The sequence below is a fragment of the Monodon monoceros genome, unplaced genomic scaffold (genome assembly GCF_005190385.1).
Source record: "Monodon monoceros isolate NGI ecotype Baffin Bay Population unplaced genomic scaffold, NGI_Narwhal_1 Super_Scaffold_12, whole genome shotgun sequence".
Taxonomy (NCBI): domain Eukaryota; kingdom Metazoa; phylum Chordata; class Mammalia; order Artiodactyla; family Monodontidae; genus Monodon; species Monodon monoceros.
The window spans coordinates 56,150,723-56,167,835 of NW_021703768.1; the positions used below are offsets into that span (position 1 = coordinate 56,150,723).

Consider the following 17,113-nt stretch of genomic DNA (forward strand, 5'->3'; position numbering starts at 1 on the left):
GGCTGCTCTTATGGGAACAGGTTAGTAATGGAAAAGTTGTCAATCATGTATGCTTCTGTGGAGCAATGGCTAAGAATCGCTACCTGAAGGCAATGCTCTCTAAAACACACATAAGCTATTGGAAAACATGACAATGAACAGTAGCTTTATCTTTTTAATGGTAAAAATTTCCAAGAGACAAAAATGCAAGATCTAGGAAATGGCAATTTGTTTACACTTCTGAATATGAACATAGGTTTATATTTTAATTTATGCAGATATACAAATAATACTGCAAAAAGTAAAGATCATTTCTCTGGAACAAGTTAATCATAGCTTAGCCCTGAATTTGTGGCATATACACTGGACAAGGCTGCTTTCCTAGGAACTGGTGCTTGAACTCACAAAAGAAACAGAAACATCTGCATTTTGTTGGTTAGGACCAGAGTTCAAAGTCTGTTGAAAATCTGCTAGGTTTTAATAACAGTACAATCAAGTATGTGAAATATGAATGTTTATGAGTACAATTAACCAACTTTAATTTTCATCCAGGTCATCCTTCAAATCAAATATATTCTGACACGTTAGAACATTCATATTTTTTAACTGCTGCTAGAGTTATCAAAGAAGAAAGCAATAAGGTGTATAACTATTTAAGGCTGTGGTAAAACAAACATTTTCAAGTTGCGCCAGTGGCAATACACATGGAAAGAATTGTGGAAAGGCAGTCAACAGTATCAAAAGCTACTAAAATGTTTAAAAACTAAACTAAAATAAAATGTTTATACTTTTTGACCCAATAATGATACTTCCAGATGTCATAAGGAAATAATCTGCAAGAAGCTTTATATATAAGAATGGTTATCTAATTACCAGAGGAAAAACTTGCTAATGTTCAACATTTAGCAAATGATGAACTTATTCTGAACCAGACTTACTATGAACCAGGCACTATTCCAGATGCTAAAGATCCAAGGTTATAAGACAGACAAGGTCCCTGCTCCCGTGGAGCTCAACATTCTACTGGAAGGAGACAGATAAACAGGTAAAGAAAATCATACCAAGAACGATAAATGCCACACAGAGAATCTAAGTGGGGTGATATAATAGAGAATGAGGGCGGATCACTTCTAGCTTAATCAGGAAGATGAAATTTCAGTTGAGATCTGAGCAACAAGCCAGACAAGTGAAATACAGGGTAACAGCTTTCCAGACTAAAGAATAATGAGTGCAAAGGCCCAGAAGAAGGTATAAATCTGGACATGAGCAAGAAAAGAGGCCAGTGTTGCAGGAGTGTACTGAGTAAGAAGAGTGTGGAGGAACTTCCCTGGTGGTCCAGTGTGTAAGACTCTATGCATCCAATGCCCGGGTTCGATCCCTAGTCGGGGAACTAGATCCTGCATGCATGCTGCAATTAAGAGTCCACATGCCACAACTAAGAAGTCTGCATGGTGCAACTAAAGATCTCACATGGTGCAACTAAGACCCCATGCAAATAAATAAATAAATATTTGAAAAAATAAAATATCACTCTAGCTGCTGTATTCAGAATGGATTTGGCAGGATGGGACGTGAAATTTCATAAGCAAAAAGAATACTTGGGATCTGCTGCAGTAAGGTAAGAGATAATGATGTCTTATCCAGAATATATAAAGAGCTATTACAACTCATCAACAAAAAGACAAACAACCTATTTAAAAAATACACAAAGGATGTGAATAGACAGTTCTCTAAAAAAGATATATAAATGGCCAACAAGCACATGAAAAGATGCTCAACATCGTTTACTCATTAGGAAAGTGCAAATCAAAACCATTAAAACGTATCACTTCATACCCACTAGGATGGCTAAAATCAAACAAGGAGACAATAGTAAGTGTTGGTGACGATGTGGAGAAATAGGAACCCTCACACATCGCTGGTGGTTATAATAAAATGGTGCAGTCACTTTATTTACTTATTTATTCTTTAAAGACTTTTTTTTATGTGTACCACTTTTTAAAAGTCTTTATTGAATTTGTTACAATATCACTTCTGTTTTATGTTTTGTTTTTTTAGCCGAGAGGCATGTGGGATCTTAGCTCCCTGACCATGGTTCCGCTACAGCGATCTTTTGAGCCAGCAATTCTACACCTAAATATATATCCAAGAAAACTGAAAATATACATCCATACAACATTTTATACACAAATGGTGATAACAGAATTATTCATTGTAGCCAAAAAGATGAGACAACCCAAATGTCCATCAACTGATGAATGGATAAGCACAATGTGGTACATCCATGCAATTAAAAGAAATGGGGACCTGAACGAACTTTTAGCCAATATATCTCGGTTAAAAAAAGAGATGATAGTATCTTGAATGGGTATTAGTGGAGAGAAATCAAAGTGCATTGATTCAGGATCTGTATGGAAATAGTCAACAGAACTTTCTTACAAATTGGTTATAAAAAGTGAAGGAATAGATTCAATGCAATCCCTATCAAACTACCACTGGCATTTTTCACAGAACTAGAACAAAAAATTTCCCAATTTGTATGGAAACACAAAAGACCCCAAATAGCCAAAGCAATCTTGAGAACGAAAAACGGAGTGGGAGGAATCAGGCTCCCTGACTTGAGACTATACTACAAAGCTACAGTAATCAAGACAGTATGGTACTGGCACAAAAACAGAAAGATAGATCAATGGAACAGGATAGAAAGCCCAGAGATAAACCCACGCACATACGGATACCTTATCTTTGATAAAGGTGGCAGGAATGTACAGTGGAGAAAGGACAGCCTCTTCAATAAGTGGTGCTGGGAAAACTGGACAGATACATGTAAAAGTATGAGATTAGATCACTCCCTAACACCATACACAAAAATAAGCTCAAAAGGGATTAAAGACCTAAATGTAAGGCCAGAAACTATCAACTCTTAGAGGAAAACATAGGCAGAAGACTCTATTACATAAATCACAGCAAGATCCTTTCTGACCCAACTCCTAGAGAAATGGAAATGAAAACAAAAATAAACAAATGGGACCTAATGAAACTTCAAAGCTTTTGCACAGCAAAGGAAACCATAAACAAGACCAAAAGACAACCCTCAGAATGGGAGAAAATATTTGCAAATGAAGCAACTGACAAAGGATTAATCTCCAAAATTTACAAGCAGCTCAAGCACTCAATAACAAAAAAACAAACAACCCAATCCAAAAATGGGCAGAAGGCCTAAATAGACATTTCTCCAAAGAAGATATACAGACTGCCAACAAACACATGAAAGAATGCTCAACATCAGTAATCATTAGAGAAATACAAATCAAAACTACAATGAGATATCATCTCACACCAGTCAGAATGGCCATCATCAAAAAATCTAGAAACAATAAATGCTGGAGAGGGTGTGGAGAAAAGGGAACACTCTTGCACTGCTGGTGGGAATGTGAATTGGTTCAGCCACTATGGAGAACAGTATGGAGGTTCCTTAAAAAACTACAAATAGAACTACCATATGACCCAGCAATCCCATTACTGGGCGTATACCCTGAGAAAACCAAAATTCAAAAAGAGTCATGTACCAAAATGTTCATTGCAGCTCTATTCACAATAGCCCAGAGATGGAAACAACCTAAGTGCCCATCATCGGATGAATGGATAAAGAAGATGTGGCACATATATACAATGGAATATTACTCAGCCATAAAAAGAAACGAAATTGAGCTATTTGTAATGAGGTGGATAGACCTAGAGTCTGTCATACAGAGTGAAGTAAGTCAGAAAGAAAAAGACAAATACCGTATGCTAACACATCTATATGGAATTTAAGGAAAAAAATGTCATGAAGAACCTAGGGGTAAGACAGGAATAAAGACACAGACCTACTGGAGAACGGACTTGAGGATATGGGGAGGGGGAAGGGTGAGCTGTGATAGGGCGAGAGAGAGTCATGGACATATACACACTAACAAACGTAAGGTAGATAGCTAGTGGGAAGCAGCCGCATGGCACAGGGATATCGGCTCGGTGCTTTGTGACTGCCTGGAGGGGTGGGATAGGGAGGGTGGGAGGGAGGGAGACGCAAGAGGGAAGAGATATGGGAACATATGTATATGTGTAACTGATTCACTTTGTTATAAAGCAGAAACTAACACACCATTGTAAAGCAATTATACCCCAATAAAGATGTTAAAAAAAAAAAAGTGAAGGAAAGTGAGGAATCAATCAACGCTAACTCCACATTTGTGGCTTGAGAAACTGGTGTTGCTAGTGCATCAATGTTACTGCTTACTGAGATGGAAAGGCTGTGGGAATAGAGGTGTATGAAATAACACTAACCGTTCAGTTTTGGCTATATTTGGTTTGAGATGTACCTAACAGACATCCATGTGGTGAGGGAAAATAGGCAGTTGGATAAACAAGTCTCAAATTCAGAGCTAGACATCTGAGAACTTCCAGTACAGACATGCCATTTTAAGTCCTAGAGCAGATGAGGTCACCTAGTGAGAGTTTATAGTTAGAGAAGAGAAGGGGGCTATGGGTTGCGCATAAGGAATCCCACAAAGATATTGGGTAGAGGAGGAAAAGCTGTTAAAGGAGTCTAAAAGGAGCAGCCAAGGAAGAAGGTAATGACTAGTAGATTAAAACGTGTTACCAAAGGCAGGAGAAAAAAGTCTTTCAAAAGTGTAGTCAAATATATTAAAATGTTGCTGAGAGGTAAGAGACATAAAGCAGAGAACTGACCACTGAGTCAGCAATCTGGAGGTAAAATCTCAATACAGGGCTTCCCTGGTGGCACAGTGGTTAAGAATCCACCTGCCAGTGCAGGGGACATGGGTTCGAGCCCTGGTCTGGGAAGATCCCACATGCTGTGGAGCAACTAAGCCCGCCCACCACAACTACTGAAGCCCGCGTGCCTAGAGCCTGGGCTCCGCAACAAGAGAAGCCACCGCAATGGGAAGCCACGCACCACAACGAAGAGTAGACCCCGCTCACTGCAACTAGAGAAAGCCCACACGCAGCAACGAAGACCCAACATAGCCCAAAATAAATTCATTCATTAATTAAAAACAATCTTTAAAAAAAAAAAAATCTCAATACAGTAGGAAAGTCAGAAGTCTACCTGACAGGCCTGAAGAGAATGTGAGATAAGGAAGTAAAGAGGACAACTAGAGATAATGTTTTCTTTTTTGGTGGTACGCGGGCCTCTCACTGTTGTGGAACACAGGCTCCGGACGCACAGGCTCAGCGGCCATGGCTCACGGGCCTAGCCACTCCGCGGCATGTGGGATCTTCCCGGACTGGGGCACGAACCCGTGTCCCCTGCATCGGCAGGCAGACTCCCAACCACTGTGCTATCAGGGAAGCCCCCAGAGATAATTTTTTGAAGAAGTTCGTCTATGAAGCGGAGGAGAGAAATGATGTGATCACCAGGGAAGTTAGAAAGAATATATTTGAAGTAAATGGTCAGTAAATTTAGTGAAATTGGTCACCAACAGAATGACGAGTAAGAAAAGCCAACTTCATTTTTTTTTTTTTTTTGGCTGCACAACGTGGCATGCGGGATCTTAGTTCCCCAACCAGGGATCGAACCTGTGCTCCCTGCAATGGAAGCACGGAGTCCTAACCACTGGACTGCCAGGGAAATCCTGAACTAAACTCTTACAGAATGTCTTTATATATAGCAAGATGAACATAAAAACAATACATTTCTTATGAGCACTCATATATACCTGAACACAGAGAAAGAGATTTTGATAGGCTATACGGCAAACTAATATCAGTGGTGACCTCTGGAGAAGGGTAGAAACTGGGCCTGGCTTTTTTTTTTTTTTTAATTAATTTTTATCGGAGTACAGTTGATTTACAATGTTGTGTTAGTTTCTGCTCTAGAGCAAAGTGAATCAGTTATACATATACATATATCCACTCTATTTTAGATTCTATTCCTATATAGGTCATTACAGAGTATTGAATAAGAGTTCCCTGTGCTGTATAGTAGGTTCTTATTAGTTATCTATTTTATATATAGTAGTGTACATATGTCAATCTCAGTCTCCCAATTTATGGGCATGGCTTTGATCACCAACAGGATTTTTGTCTCATCTTTAATTTTTGAAAATTTTACAAGGTTTTACATTTATCACTTGTAATTAACAAATATATATTTTTAAAGGATACAAAACAATGTAAATGGTATGAGAACAAAACTATATTTAAAAAGTCAGTCACATAAGACTAAAGAGATATGACAACAAAAGGTAACACGTGGCCCTGGACTGAATTCTAGATTAAAAAACAACTTTCTTTTGTTGTAAAGGACACTCATAAGACAACTGGCAAAATTTGAATAAGGCCAGTAGATAAGATCATAGTATCAGTATTAATCGATTTAAGTTCCTGATTTGATAACTATATGGTGATTATACAAAAGAATGTTCTTGCTTTCAGGAAATACATAGTGTATTTAAATGGTAGGGGCACTGTATCTGCAACTGATTCCGAATAGCTTCGGGGGGAAAAATATAGATAGATACAGAGAAAGAGAGAGGAGAGAGAAGGAAAAATGAAATGAATGAGAAACCTAAAGGGGTAAAAAGTTGACATTTGGGGAACCTACACATGGAAATTCTTGTACTATTTTTGCAACTTTTCTGTAAGTCTGAAATTATTAAAACAACAACACCACACTTGTATTCTGGTTTGGTTACCTACCAAAGCTGAACCTTCACATACCATGTGATCCAGCAATTCCACTCCTAGGTATATACCCAAGAGAAATGAAAACGTACATCCTCACAAAAACTTGTACACGAATGTACATAGCAGCATTATTCATTACAGCCAAAAAGTGGAAACAACCCAAATGGATAAAATGTGGTATACACAACAGAGTATTATTCGGCAATAAAAAATGAAGTACTGATACATGCTACAACAGAGATGGATCTAGAAAACATTAGGCTGAGTGAAAAAGGATACACACAAAAGATCACATACAGTATGATTCTATTTATTTAAAATGTCCAGAATAGGCAAATCCAAAAGAAGATAGAAAGTAGTTTAGTCATTGCCTACTGCTGGGAGGTTGGGGAAAATGAGGGTATGTGATTTTCTTGGGGTTGTGGGGTAGATAATGAAATTATTCTAAAATTGATTGTAGGGACTTCCCTGGCGGTCCAGTGGTTAAGACTCTGCACTTCCAATGCAGGGGGCGCAGGTTCAATCCCTGGTCAGGGAACTAAGATCCCACATGCTGTGCAGTGTGACCAAAAACAAATAAAATGAAATGAAACAAAATGAAATGAAATAAAATTGATTATAGTGATGGCTACATAATTGTGAATATAATAAAAACTAAAACCACTGACCTGTGCACTTTAAATGGGTGATCTGTATACCATGTAAATTGTATCTTAATAAAGCTTAATTATTAAAAATATTTAATAGCCCCAAATTGGAAACAAACCAAATGTCCGTCAACAGTTAAAATGAATAAACAGATTATGGTATATGTATACAATGGAATGAACTACAGCTACAACCACACACAACAATGTAGATTAATCTCACAAAGTGTTGAGCAAAATAAGCCAGGCATAAAGGAGTATATGTGTGATTCTATTCACAAAATTAAAAAATTTGATGGCATTATAAGTCAGGAAAAGGGTTACCCTTGGGAAGGGGATTGGTAATGACCAGAAGGGGATGAAAGGGAGCTTCAGGATTGTGGTCTTTTTCTTGATATTAGCGCTGATTACACAAATGTGATCACTTTGTGAAAATTCATCAATCTGTGGACTTCTAGTATGTGTACTCTTCTGCCTGCATATTTCAATAAAAAGTTTACACTAACAACAACAACCAAACAAAGCCATGAACCTTTGCATGATATGAACCTGAAAACAAGGCAAAATATGGTACATCTGGGTACTAGAACTATGGATGAATTTTGCCCCCTCTATCTTTCCTGTCTAAAAAATTTAAAAATAAACATAACTTGGGCTTCCCTGGTGGTGCAGTGGTTGAGAGTCCGCCTGCCGATGCAGGGGACACGGGTTCGTGCCCCAGTCCGGGAAGATCCCACGTGCCGCGGAGCTGCTGGGCCCGTGAGCCATGGCCGCTGGGCCTGCGCGTCCGGAGCCTGTGCTCCGCAACGGGAGAGGCCACAACAGTGAGAGGCCCGCATACCACACACACACAAAAAATAATAAACATAACTTATGCCAATACTTTATATATAATTATTTTTCAAAATACAGTTGGCCTTCTGTATCCACAGATTCCACATCTGAGGATTCAACCAACTGCAGATCAAAAATATTAGAAAAAAGGAATTCCAGAAAGTTCCAAAAAGCAAAACTTTAATTTGCTACATACCAGCAACTACCTACATATCATTTACATTGTATTAGGTATTATAAGTAATCTAAAGATGATTCAAAGTACACAGGAGGATGTGTGTAGGTTATATGCAAGTAGTACGCCATTTTCTATAAGGGACGTGAGCATCCCTGAATTTTGGTACCTGCAGGGATCCTGGAGCCAATCGCCTGCAGATACCGAGAAACAACTATATTTCATAATTTACAGAAAACATGCAGAGAAATTTGAAGTGCAGAAGGGGGAAGCTTCGAAGGTTATCAGATGACTGGTCTCAAAACACATTACGAACTATTAATTTAGTTTCCATTATCATTTCGGTCATTAAAAGTGCAACTTCATCATACCGTACAAATATATCAGGGTTATACAACAGCTGAACAGTAGCTTTAAAGTAAGCATATTGGTGGAGGAATGTACAGATGATATACTTATAAAATTACATCTTCAAGTCAGTTGTTTAGTTTCTTCTATATATTAGTTAACTAAAAATTCAAGTATCACATCATAATCTTAGCATGCCATATTAGTTTCATTTTTTAAAAACTTTAAAATTTCCTGCTAAATTACAATAGAACATGTCTGCAACAGATAGATGCATAAAACGAGAAGTTTGGAGCCTCAGTCCCTAAGGTCCAGTTTGGCATTTATCACACCAGACTTTCACTGTGCACAAAAATAACTTATTTTTTTGTCTTTCTTTTCCTTTTACTTGGGGGTGGGGTGGGGGAGTTGGGGGTATTATCCTTCCTTTTTCCCTCTCCTACAACCCATTTTATTTCAAATCAAAATAGAAAGACTAATGAGATTAGAAAATAATTTAGAAAAAGTTTCATTAAATTAGAAAATGTACACATTCGTCCCTTGATAGCCATGGGGTGGGGGATGAGTTCCAGGATACACCCCCATCCTGCCCTGCCACTGAACACCAAAATCGGCGGATGCTCCAGTCCCTTATATAAAATGGCACAGTACTTGCATGTAACCTATGCACATCCTCTCATATACTTTAAATCATCTCTAGGTTACTTATAATATCTAATGCTATGTAAATAGTTGTCAGCATGCAGTAAATTCAAGTTTTGCTTTTTTGGAACTTTCTGGAATTTTTTTTCTTCGAACATTCACAGTTGGTTGAATGCATGGATGCAGAACCCATGGATACAGAGGGCCAACTGTAATAAAAATAACCTAATAATATGAAAGATTTTTCAATGCACTACAACTATACTTAGTGGGGACAATACAAGAGTAATTTTAGCCGTAGACAGCTGTATTGTTTAAAACTGTAAGGTACAGACATAACTTGCTTTATTGTACTTTGCAGATACTGTATTCTGCACAAGTTGAAGGCTGGGGCAACCCTGTGTTGTCAGATAGTAGCTAGCTTTTCTCGGCAATAAAATATTTTAAAATTAAGGTATGTACACTGCTTTTAAGACATGATGCTATTACATACGTACTAGAATACAGTATAGTGTAAACATAACATTTATACGTACTAGGAAACCAAAAAATTCATGACTCGCTCAATTGTGATGCTCACTTCATTGCAGTGGTCTGGAACTGAACCTGCCTATAGTTTTCAACTCTTAGGATCTACCTAACATAAGAAACCACTTTTTAGTCACAAACGAAACAAAGTCACAAAACCACAAAGTGACTGTCAGGAAAGATGCTGAGTGATCACTTACCATATAGTAACCAGTATGATAACCACTCATGTACCAAGAGATTAACATACTTCCCAAAGCATCAGCATCATCCAGAGAATCTGGACACATAGGAGGTGGTGGGGGAATTATCTGGAAACGGAGAAAGATACACTTTAAAATCAGTAGACAAAAACATAAGGTCTGGAAACCTATTTTATGTACAGAATGCTGGATGTTAGTTGTATCTTTCCCTACATTCCATGTCATCTCCTAGTTAAAATTTTTTTAAAAATCTGGGATTTGGAGAAAGCCAACCAGTAACAACAACAAGAGACCAATAAAATTAAATTGAATAAGAATCAAAAGGCAACAGGTCACATAAAATATTTAAACATTTTGCTTTCATTAGACCTATTTTTCTGTTCCATGATGAAGCTATAGGTAAAAGACAAAGGATAAATACTTCTATGGTTTTCCTCAAAAAACACCCACACAGCATTTCAAGTAAAAGTTCTGGCTAGAACATCTGCACTGCCCCCACCCCAATGCAGTCTGCCAAAAAGTGTCTTTGTATTTTGCCTATTGTTGATATCTGGACAGTCTACGTGATCAGACCATGCCTGGAAGGGTAAAACATTAATCTTAAGGTATGGTGTAAATAAATCCTTTTGGATAGGCGCTATCTCCCTTAGAATGAGATACTGCTGCCGGGAAGGAAGCATGAATAATACGGGCTATAAGAGGACTGAGTCTGGGGAGCAGAAGGTCATTAAAAACAAAAACCCTGGGACTTCCCTGGTGGCGCAGTAGTTAAGAATCCGCCTGCCAATGCAGGGGACACGGGTTGAAGCCCTGGTCGGGGAAGATCCCACACGCCGCAGAGCAACTAAGCCCGTGTGCCACAACTGCTCCCGCGCTCTAGAGCCCGCGAGCCACAACTACTGAGCCCGCGCGCCTAGAGCCCGTGCTCCACAACAAGAGAAGCCACCGCAGTGAGAAACCTGGGCACCGCAATGAAGAGTAGCCCCCGCTCACCACAACTAGAGAAAGCCGCGCACAGCAACGAAGACTCGACGCAGCCAAAAATAAAAAACAAAAACAAAACCAAAAAAAAACCCTGAAGTTTAGTCCGAATTTTTACCCATCAGAACCTGGCTGTGACATTTCCGAACTACCTATGTTCTGCTAAATCCCATACTGTGTATGAAAGCGAAGTTTAATCTGAATTCTTTTGCACTTACTGGTGGTCCAGAAGGAAATGGAGGCAGCCAGCATGACGGGAAGGGTGGCGGCGGCGGGCCACTGAATTTTAGACCTGGCTGTAAAGAACATTTCAAAGAAAGACCAATTTAACAGTTTCAATATGTAAAGAGCAAAAAAGAATTCAAGGTCAAAAGAATCGAAATAATTGTCCAGAATAATATCTATATTATTCATATCAAAACGGTTAAGTAGAATTTCACGTACCAAATGCTGAAGTCATATATACTCATACATTTAGATTTTTCTCATTTCCTTTCTATGTAGACATTCAGGCAGTGAAGCCAAAGTAAGAAAAAATTTAAATTACCTAATAAATCAGAGACCGTATACTCAGCAAGACATTTCCATCATAAAAGACCAAAAGACCATATCTCCCGCAATTTCATTAATTAAATTGCATAATCTATTGGATGTCCTTTCAATTACATATGCTAATTTAGAGCATGTATTATAAAAATTAGCGTCTCTCACTTAACAAGAAAAATCAGCCCCCTGAGACCAATGAAGCATGTTTATTATGTATATAAATTAAGAGGTCTGACCATTCTGAAAAATGTAATAGAATATAAACCTCAATAAGGAAGCTCTCAACAGGGAATCCTAAGGAAAAGTTTTAATGTCATGCTTGATTTTAAAAATCTTTATTATTATCACTGCCTGAAGAAATCAATGCTTTATACAAAACTACTGGACAGGGACTTTGATTCCATGATATAACCTAAAGTAAAAATACTTTTTGTTTAAGTTGATTTGCTACTGATAACCAAAAGAATCATGAATAAAAACAGCATTTACATTTTGCTCTACAGAACAGTCTGGGAGCTTCTTTGGATTTCACCTGTATCAGATGTAAATACTGTGTTCTCTTCCAATTTTTATATACCTTATACAAGTGACACAGAGAACTACAGCACAACATCCAGCTGATGATAAAATATTATACTTTCCAACTTAAGTTTGCTAAACTATTTTTTTTATTAATTTTTATTGGAGAATAGTTGCTTTACAATGTTGTGTTAGTTTCCGCTGTACAGCAAAGTGAATCAGTTATACATATACACATATATCCCCTCTTTTTTCGATTTCCTTCCCATTTAGGTCACCACAGAGCATTGAGTAGAGTTCCCTGTGCTATACAGTAGGTTCTTATTAGTTATCTATTTTACACATAGTAGAGTATATATATCAATCTCCAAAAGTTTGCTATTACTCTAATATACCTAATACTCTATAAAAATTGTTAGGAAAGGCTTTCATTATAAACTATTCTGCATTACTATCTTATTTCCTTTACAAAGAATTCTCAGGTATGTATTTACAGCATCTACGGAAAGCTACTAAAGTTTCATGAGGGAAATCCCTAGCAGTCCAGGTGGCCCGGGTTCAATCCCTGGTCCGGGAACTAAGATCCTGCAAGCTGCAGGGCACAGCCAAAAAAAAAAAGTTTCGTGAGAAAAGCTACAAGTCACTTAATGGAGGGGCTGAATGTTCCAATACTATATTAACTATTTCCTGGGAAACCTTTTCTGGGTAGTTTACCTTTCCTGGTCCCAGACCTGATCCTGGCATATGGGGTGGTGGAGGGAGAAAAGAGTTCCATGGAGCAGCTTTTGACTTGATGCTATTTGGTTTATTTACAGGAGACCTGGAGGAGTTCTCGCTTTCATCTGTTGAAATTTGACTTTCATTTTCATTCTTTTAAGAGAAAGAAATACATGTACTTTTGTTATAAAGGCATCATTAAGAAAAATATAATGCTTCAGTGGATCAAACCGACAACCCATTATACTGCTTAATTTCTCATCTAGTTTCTGCTTCCAAGAATTCCTTTTTTTTATCCTTACCTCCTGAGCATTCTGTTCTATATTATTAGCTACTTCAGAGGTTGTGGAAAGTAGATCAGACAGATTTTGCTCCTCTCTATTTCCATATCCAGTGTAAATGACAACACAGGTTTCTCTCTTAAAGTCAATCGAAGCAATGGTAGCTGGGTAAACACAGCCATCTTCTGACCAAATGGCAGTACATTTGTCACCAACTTTCCACTATAAGAGAAACCAAAGATAGACACACGCACATTTCTTTAAAAGAGGGTAAACTATAATCTTGTTTGGGTGGAGCGGGGTTGGGGGTGGAGGGGACAGTCTCCGGTTAACTGTTCTGGGAGGCAGAATGTTATAGTGAAAAAACTTAGGTCCAAAACCACAGAAATCTGAATTCTGATATAAATATAACATGACATAGTCCTGCCATTTATATAATCATGGACCAGTTTCTTAATCTCCCTGAGTCTTATTTTCCTCATCTGTTAAGTGGGTGTAGTATAATCTGCCTCACATATTTGTTGTGAAGAACAGAAAAGAGGGGAAGCATGTAAAGTGTCCAGTACGCTAGCCCAGCACATAGCATGTGCTTATCACACATCAGCTCTCTTCCCCCTTGGTAATGATGAAACTAAAGCAACTAATGAGACACCAAAATAATTAGCTTCTATGTGGACTGTTTTAAATAGCAGAAATGACTCTACCCAGAATATCTGGTCCCCAGGTATTAACAGTTTTAGGATTTTTGAAGGAAAAAAAAAGGATACCTCTCTCAGATTTAGAAAAGTCAAACACTGCCAGTTCAGTTTAAGCCTTCAGGTACTTCTTCCAAGTTGCACTGCCTTCCTCCCCTCTACCCCCAACATAAACACTGTCCTGAATTTAGTATTTATCATTTCCTCCTAATTCTTTATATTAACATGCATGTTCCTAAACAATTGAAAGTTTAATAGGTGCTTTAGAAATTTTATGTCAATAGAAAACACTGTCCTAATAATTTAAAGCTACTTTATACTATTTAATAAGGACAGTAACAAGAAATTCTTTGAAGTTAAATCTCAAGGTTTTAAAATAACCTGCTTCAAGGGAGTTGTGGTATTCTTTCTTTGGCTTTTATTCTTCTTAGCAGGTTTTCTTTTAGGTGTGCCTTTTGGTTTTTCTGAAACTTCGGGAATGTCACCGTTCTTTAGAGCGTGCTAAGAAAACATGAATAGAAACGTACATGTTACAGGGTGATATATTAAGAAAGTCACAGTATAACTCAGTCACTGTAAACTGGTCTCCAGGCCCCACCGCCTCAGATAGCTTCTATTTCCTCTCTTCACCATCCCACATGCTAAGAAACTGCTCTTGAAGGTATCATATATCTGATAATCAGCTCTAAGGAGCCTTACAAGCAAGTCTCCTCGCTCTCAACCCTTCCGTAACGTTAGGCTCTGTCAATCATTCTTCTTTTTGATAGTCACAACATTTTTGATGACATAGCAATGTTGGGCCCTAATGCTTTTATTATTTCTCTGATCAAGTCTAAAACTTGGGCATTCCCAACAAGAACTGGCCATCCTTCTTTACCAGCTTATGATCACCTATCCCTGTTACTTCAATTATACTTTCTATGCAAACAAACTTCCAAAGCTATTATCCAGCTCTGACTTTTCTCCTTAGTTCAACATTTCCAATTACCAATTTCATATCTTCACATTTACCTCAAATGCAACACAATTAAAAGTAAACTATCTCTTGCCTAAATCAGTTCTCTTTCTCTGCTCAGTCTACCTCCCCGTGCAATATCGCCAACCCCGTCCCACACTGAGCCCCATCTGCGTTTTATAGAACTCTCTTGGTAACTCTGCATTAGTGTTATTTCTAGTCTAAATGTATGTTGGAAAGCATGTTATTGACAAATTCAGAGTTCAGCTTCAAGGATGACATACAGATCTGACCTTTACCTCATGCTACAGGAGGGACTAGGGATGGAAGTGGACTCCATGCTTGGTGCTCTGTATGAGTGTATGCTCTGTGCCTGGACTACTGATGGCCCATGTATGATGCTCAATAAGACTAAGCACCTTAGACAGTGGGGAAAATGATGATATTGGACAACTGTGTAAATGTCTTGTTTGAGCCACAAAAAAATAGACTTCGCCCTGCAAAAGAAATGTATATTCCTTGACATTCATCACCATCAGGAACACTTGACTTGATACCTCATAGGGTCTGGGAGGATTACATTAATTTAATGTATGTAAAGGACATGGAACAGTGCCTAGAACACTGTAAACACTCTGCAAGTATTCATTACTGCACTAGGCTATTTATCCTCAATATTATTTCAATAAAGGCTTGTTAAATGTTTCAAAAGTATAATTCAGATTGTCCTTCCACTAATCTGAATTAGAAGACTTTGATAGTTCGATACAGTCTAAACACATTAAAAATTATAAATGTTTAAAACTGTGCTTAAATTGCCTCTGTTAAAGGGATGACGTATAGACTGGTCACTAACTTCTAAAGGAAGATAACTAATTTATCTAACCTGTTATCTTTTTTTTTTTTTTTCTGTGGTACGCGGGCCTCTCACTGTTGTGGTCTCTCCCGTTGCGCAGCACAGGCTCCGGACGTGCAGGCTCAGCGGCCATGGCTCATGGGCCCAGCTGCTCCGTGGCATGTGGGATCCTCCCGGACCGGGGCACGAACCCGTGTCCCCTGCATCGGCAGGCGGGCTCTCAACCACTGCGCCAGCAGGGAAGCCCTAACCTGTTATCTTTTAATCTTCAAAATTAGACTGAGTAATATGTACTTTAACACTTTACTGTAAGTATTCTATCATTTTTTTCCCTGAATGAGTATACACATGAGGAAATAAGGAAAAGAATAAATAAGCATTTCATACCTTAAATGAAGCCACAGCTTTATCATAAGCTTTTATCAATGCTGTATCATCCCAAATGTCAGAATCATCACTCTGGGAAGGGTAAAGAATAAAAACAATTCATGTTTGGTTGGATTTCATCAAAAATGTGTTAGTAACAAGTAATAAGAGCTATCTTAATTCAGACATAATGAAATTACATTAAAAATGGGTATTTTAAATCCTAAATAAACCACAAGAAGCCTACCTGCTTAGAGATTATGGGACATTACCCCCAAAACTAGACATACGTAAATGTTCTAAGAGTGCCATGAAGTAAACACTCCACAATTTAATTCCTATCCACCAACCATAAGTGGATCTGCTCAAGGGTAATCCATGTTTCAGTCTTTTCTAAGAGCAGATAAAGGGTTTAGTTTGGCAGAGCGGGAAAACAACCAGCCACCAGGGATTTAAGACATACTGTCACACAAAAGAATAATATAAAATGAATATGACAAAATATCAAAACATGAAGTACAAACAAAAAGTACAAATTCAGAAGTGGGAAGGAGAGGCTGAGAAACACTCTTGCCATAAACCCCTCTCCCGGTGTGGAGACCCACAGTCAGGAGTGAACTCACAACCTGGAGCTTTTCCCTGAGGAGCAACGGGTCTGAACTCCAAATTGGGCACCCTAGGTTTTAAGAGCAGCACCTGAGAGATGAGTCCCCAAAACATCTAACTTTAAAAACCAAGGGGATTCACGTCCGCGAAACCCACGAGGGAACAGGAACTGAAAGGGTTCCCATGCTTGGAACCACCCCTCCCCTCCAACAACCCAGCACAGAAGCAGAGGATTGAGAGGCACCCAGACTTTCTGTCAAAGAGGCTCACTTATCGTAAAGTGCTGACCTGCAGAGTAGGCATTTAATTTAACATACATCTAGGGACCTGCTGGGACACTAAGGACGGAGGCTAGCAGCACCATCTTTATGCCATCTGCCTCACTCCAGCCAGCAAGGGCCATCTTTGCCCTCTGCTGCTCTCCACAGCAGCAGTAACTCCCAGAGGGGAGCTTTTATGCACATCTGGTGTCCTGGTTTTTACGTCTGGTGTCCTGGTTTTTACAGCTGCAGCCCAGGGTGGGGCTTACTGTGTTCTTGGGTCCC

General features: G+C 38.6%; 1 protein-coding gene across 4 annotated transcripts in view; it reads right to left on the reverse strand.

Moving 5' to 3' along the window:
• LOC114892938 (survival motor neuron protein) overlaps positions 1–17,113 on the reverse strand; it is a 45,628-nt gene that overhangs the window by 15,425 nt on the left and 13,090 nt on the right. For 3 of the 4 annotated variants that reach the window (XM_029218308.1, XM_029218309.1, XM_029218310.1), the window contains exons 2-7: positions 15,984–16,055; positions 14,167–14,286; positions 13,112–13,312; positions 12,807–12,962; positions 11,246–11,323; positions 10,044–10,154 (exon numbers count right to left, since the gene is read on the reverse strand). In XM_029218308.1, coding sequence (XP_029074141.1) covers positions 10,044–10,154; positions 11,246–11,323; positions 12,807–12,962; positions 13,112–13,312; positions 14,167–14,286; positions 15,984–16,055 — 738 coding nt within the window. The remainder of the gene's footprint in view (positions 1–10,043; positions 10,155–11,245; positions 11,324–12,806; positions 12,963–13,111; positions 13,313–14,166; positions 14,287–15,983; positions 16,056–17,113) is intronic. The other variant, XM_029218311.1, reaches the window with a different exon arrangement.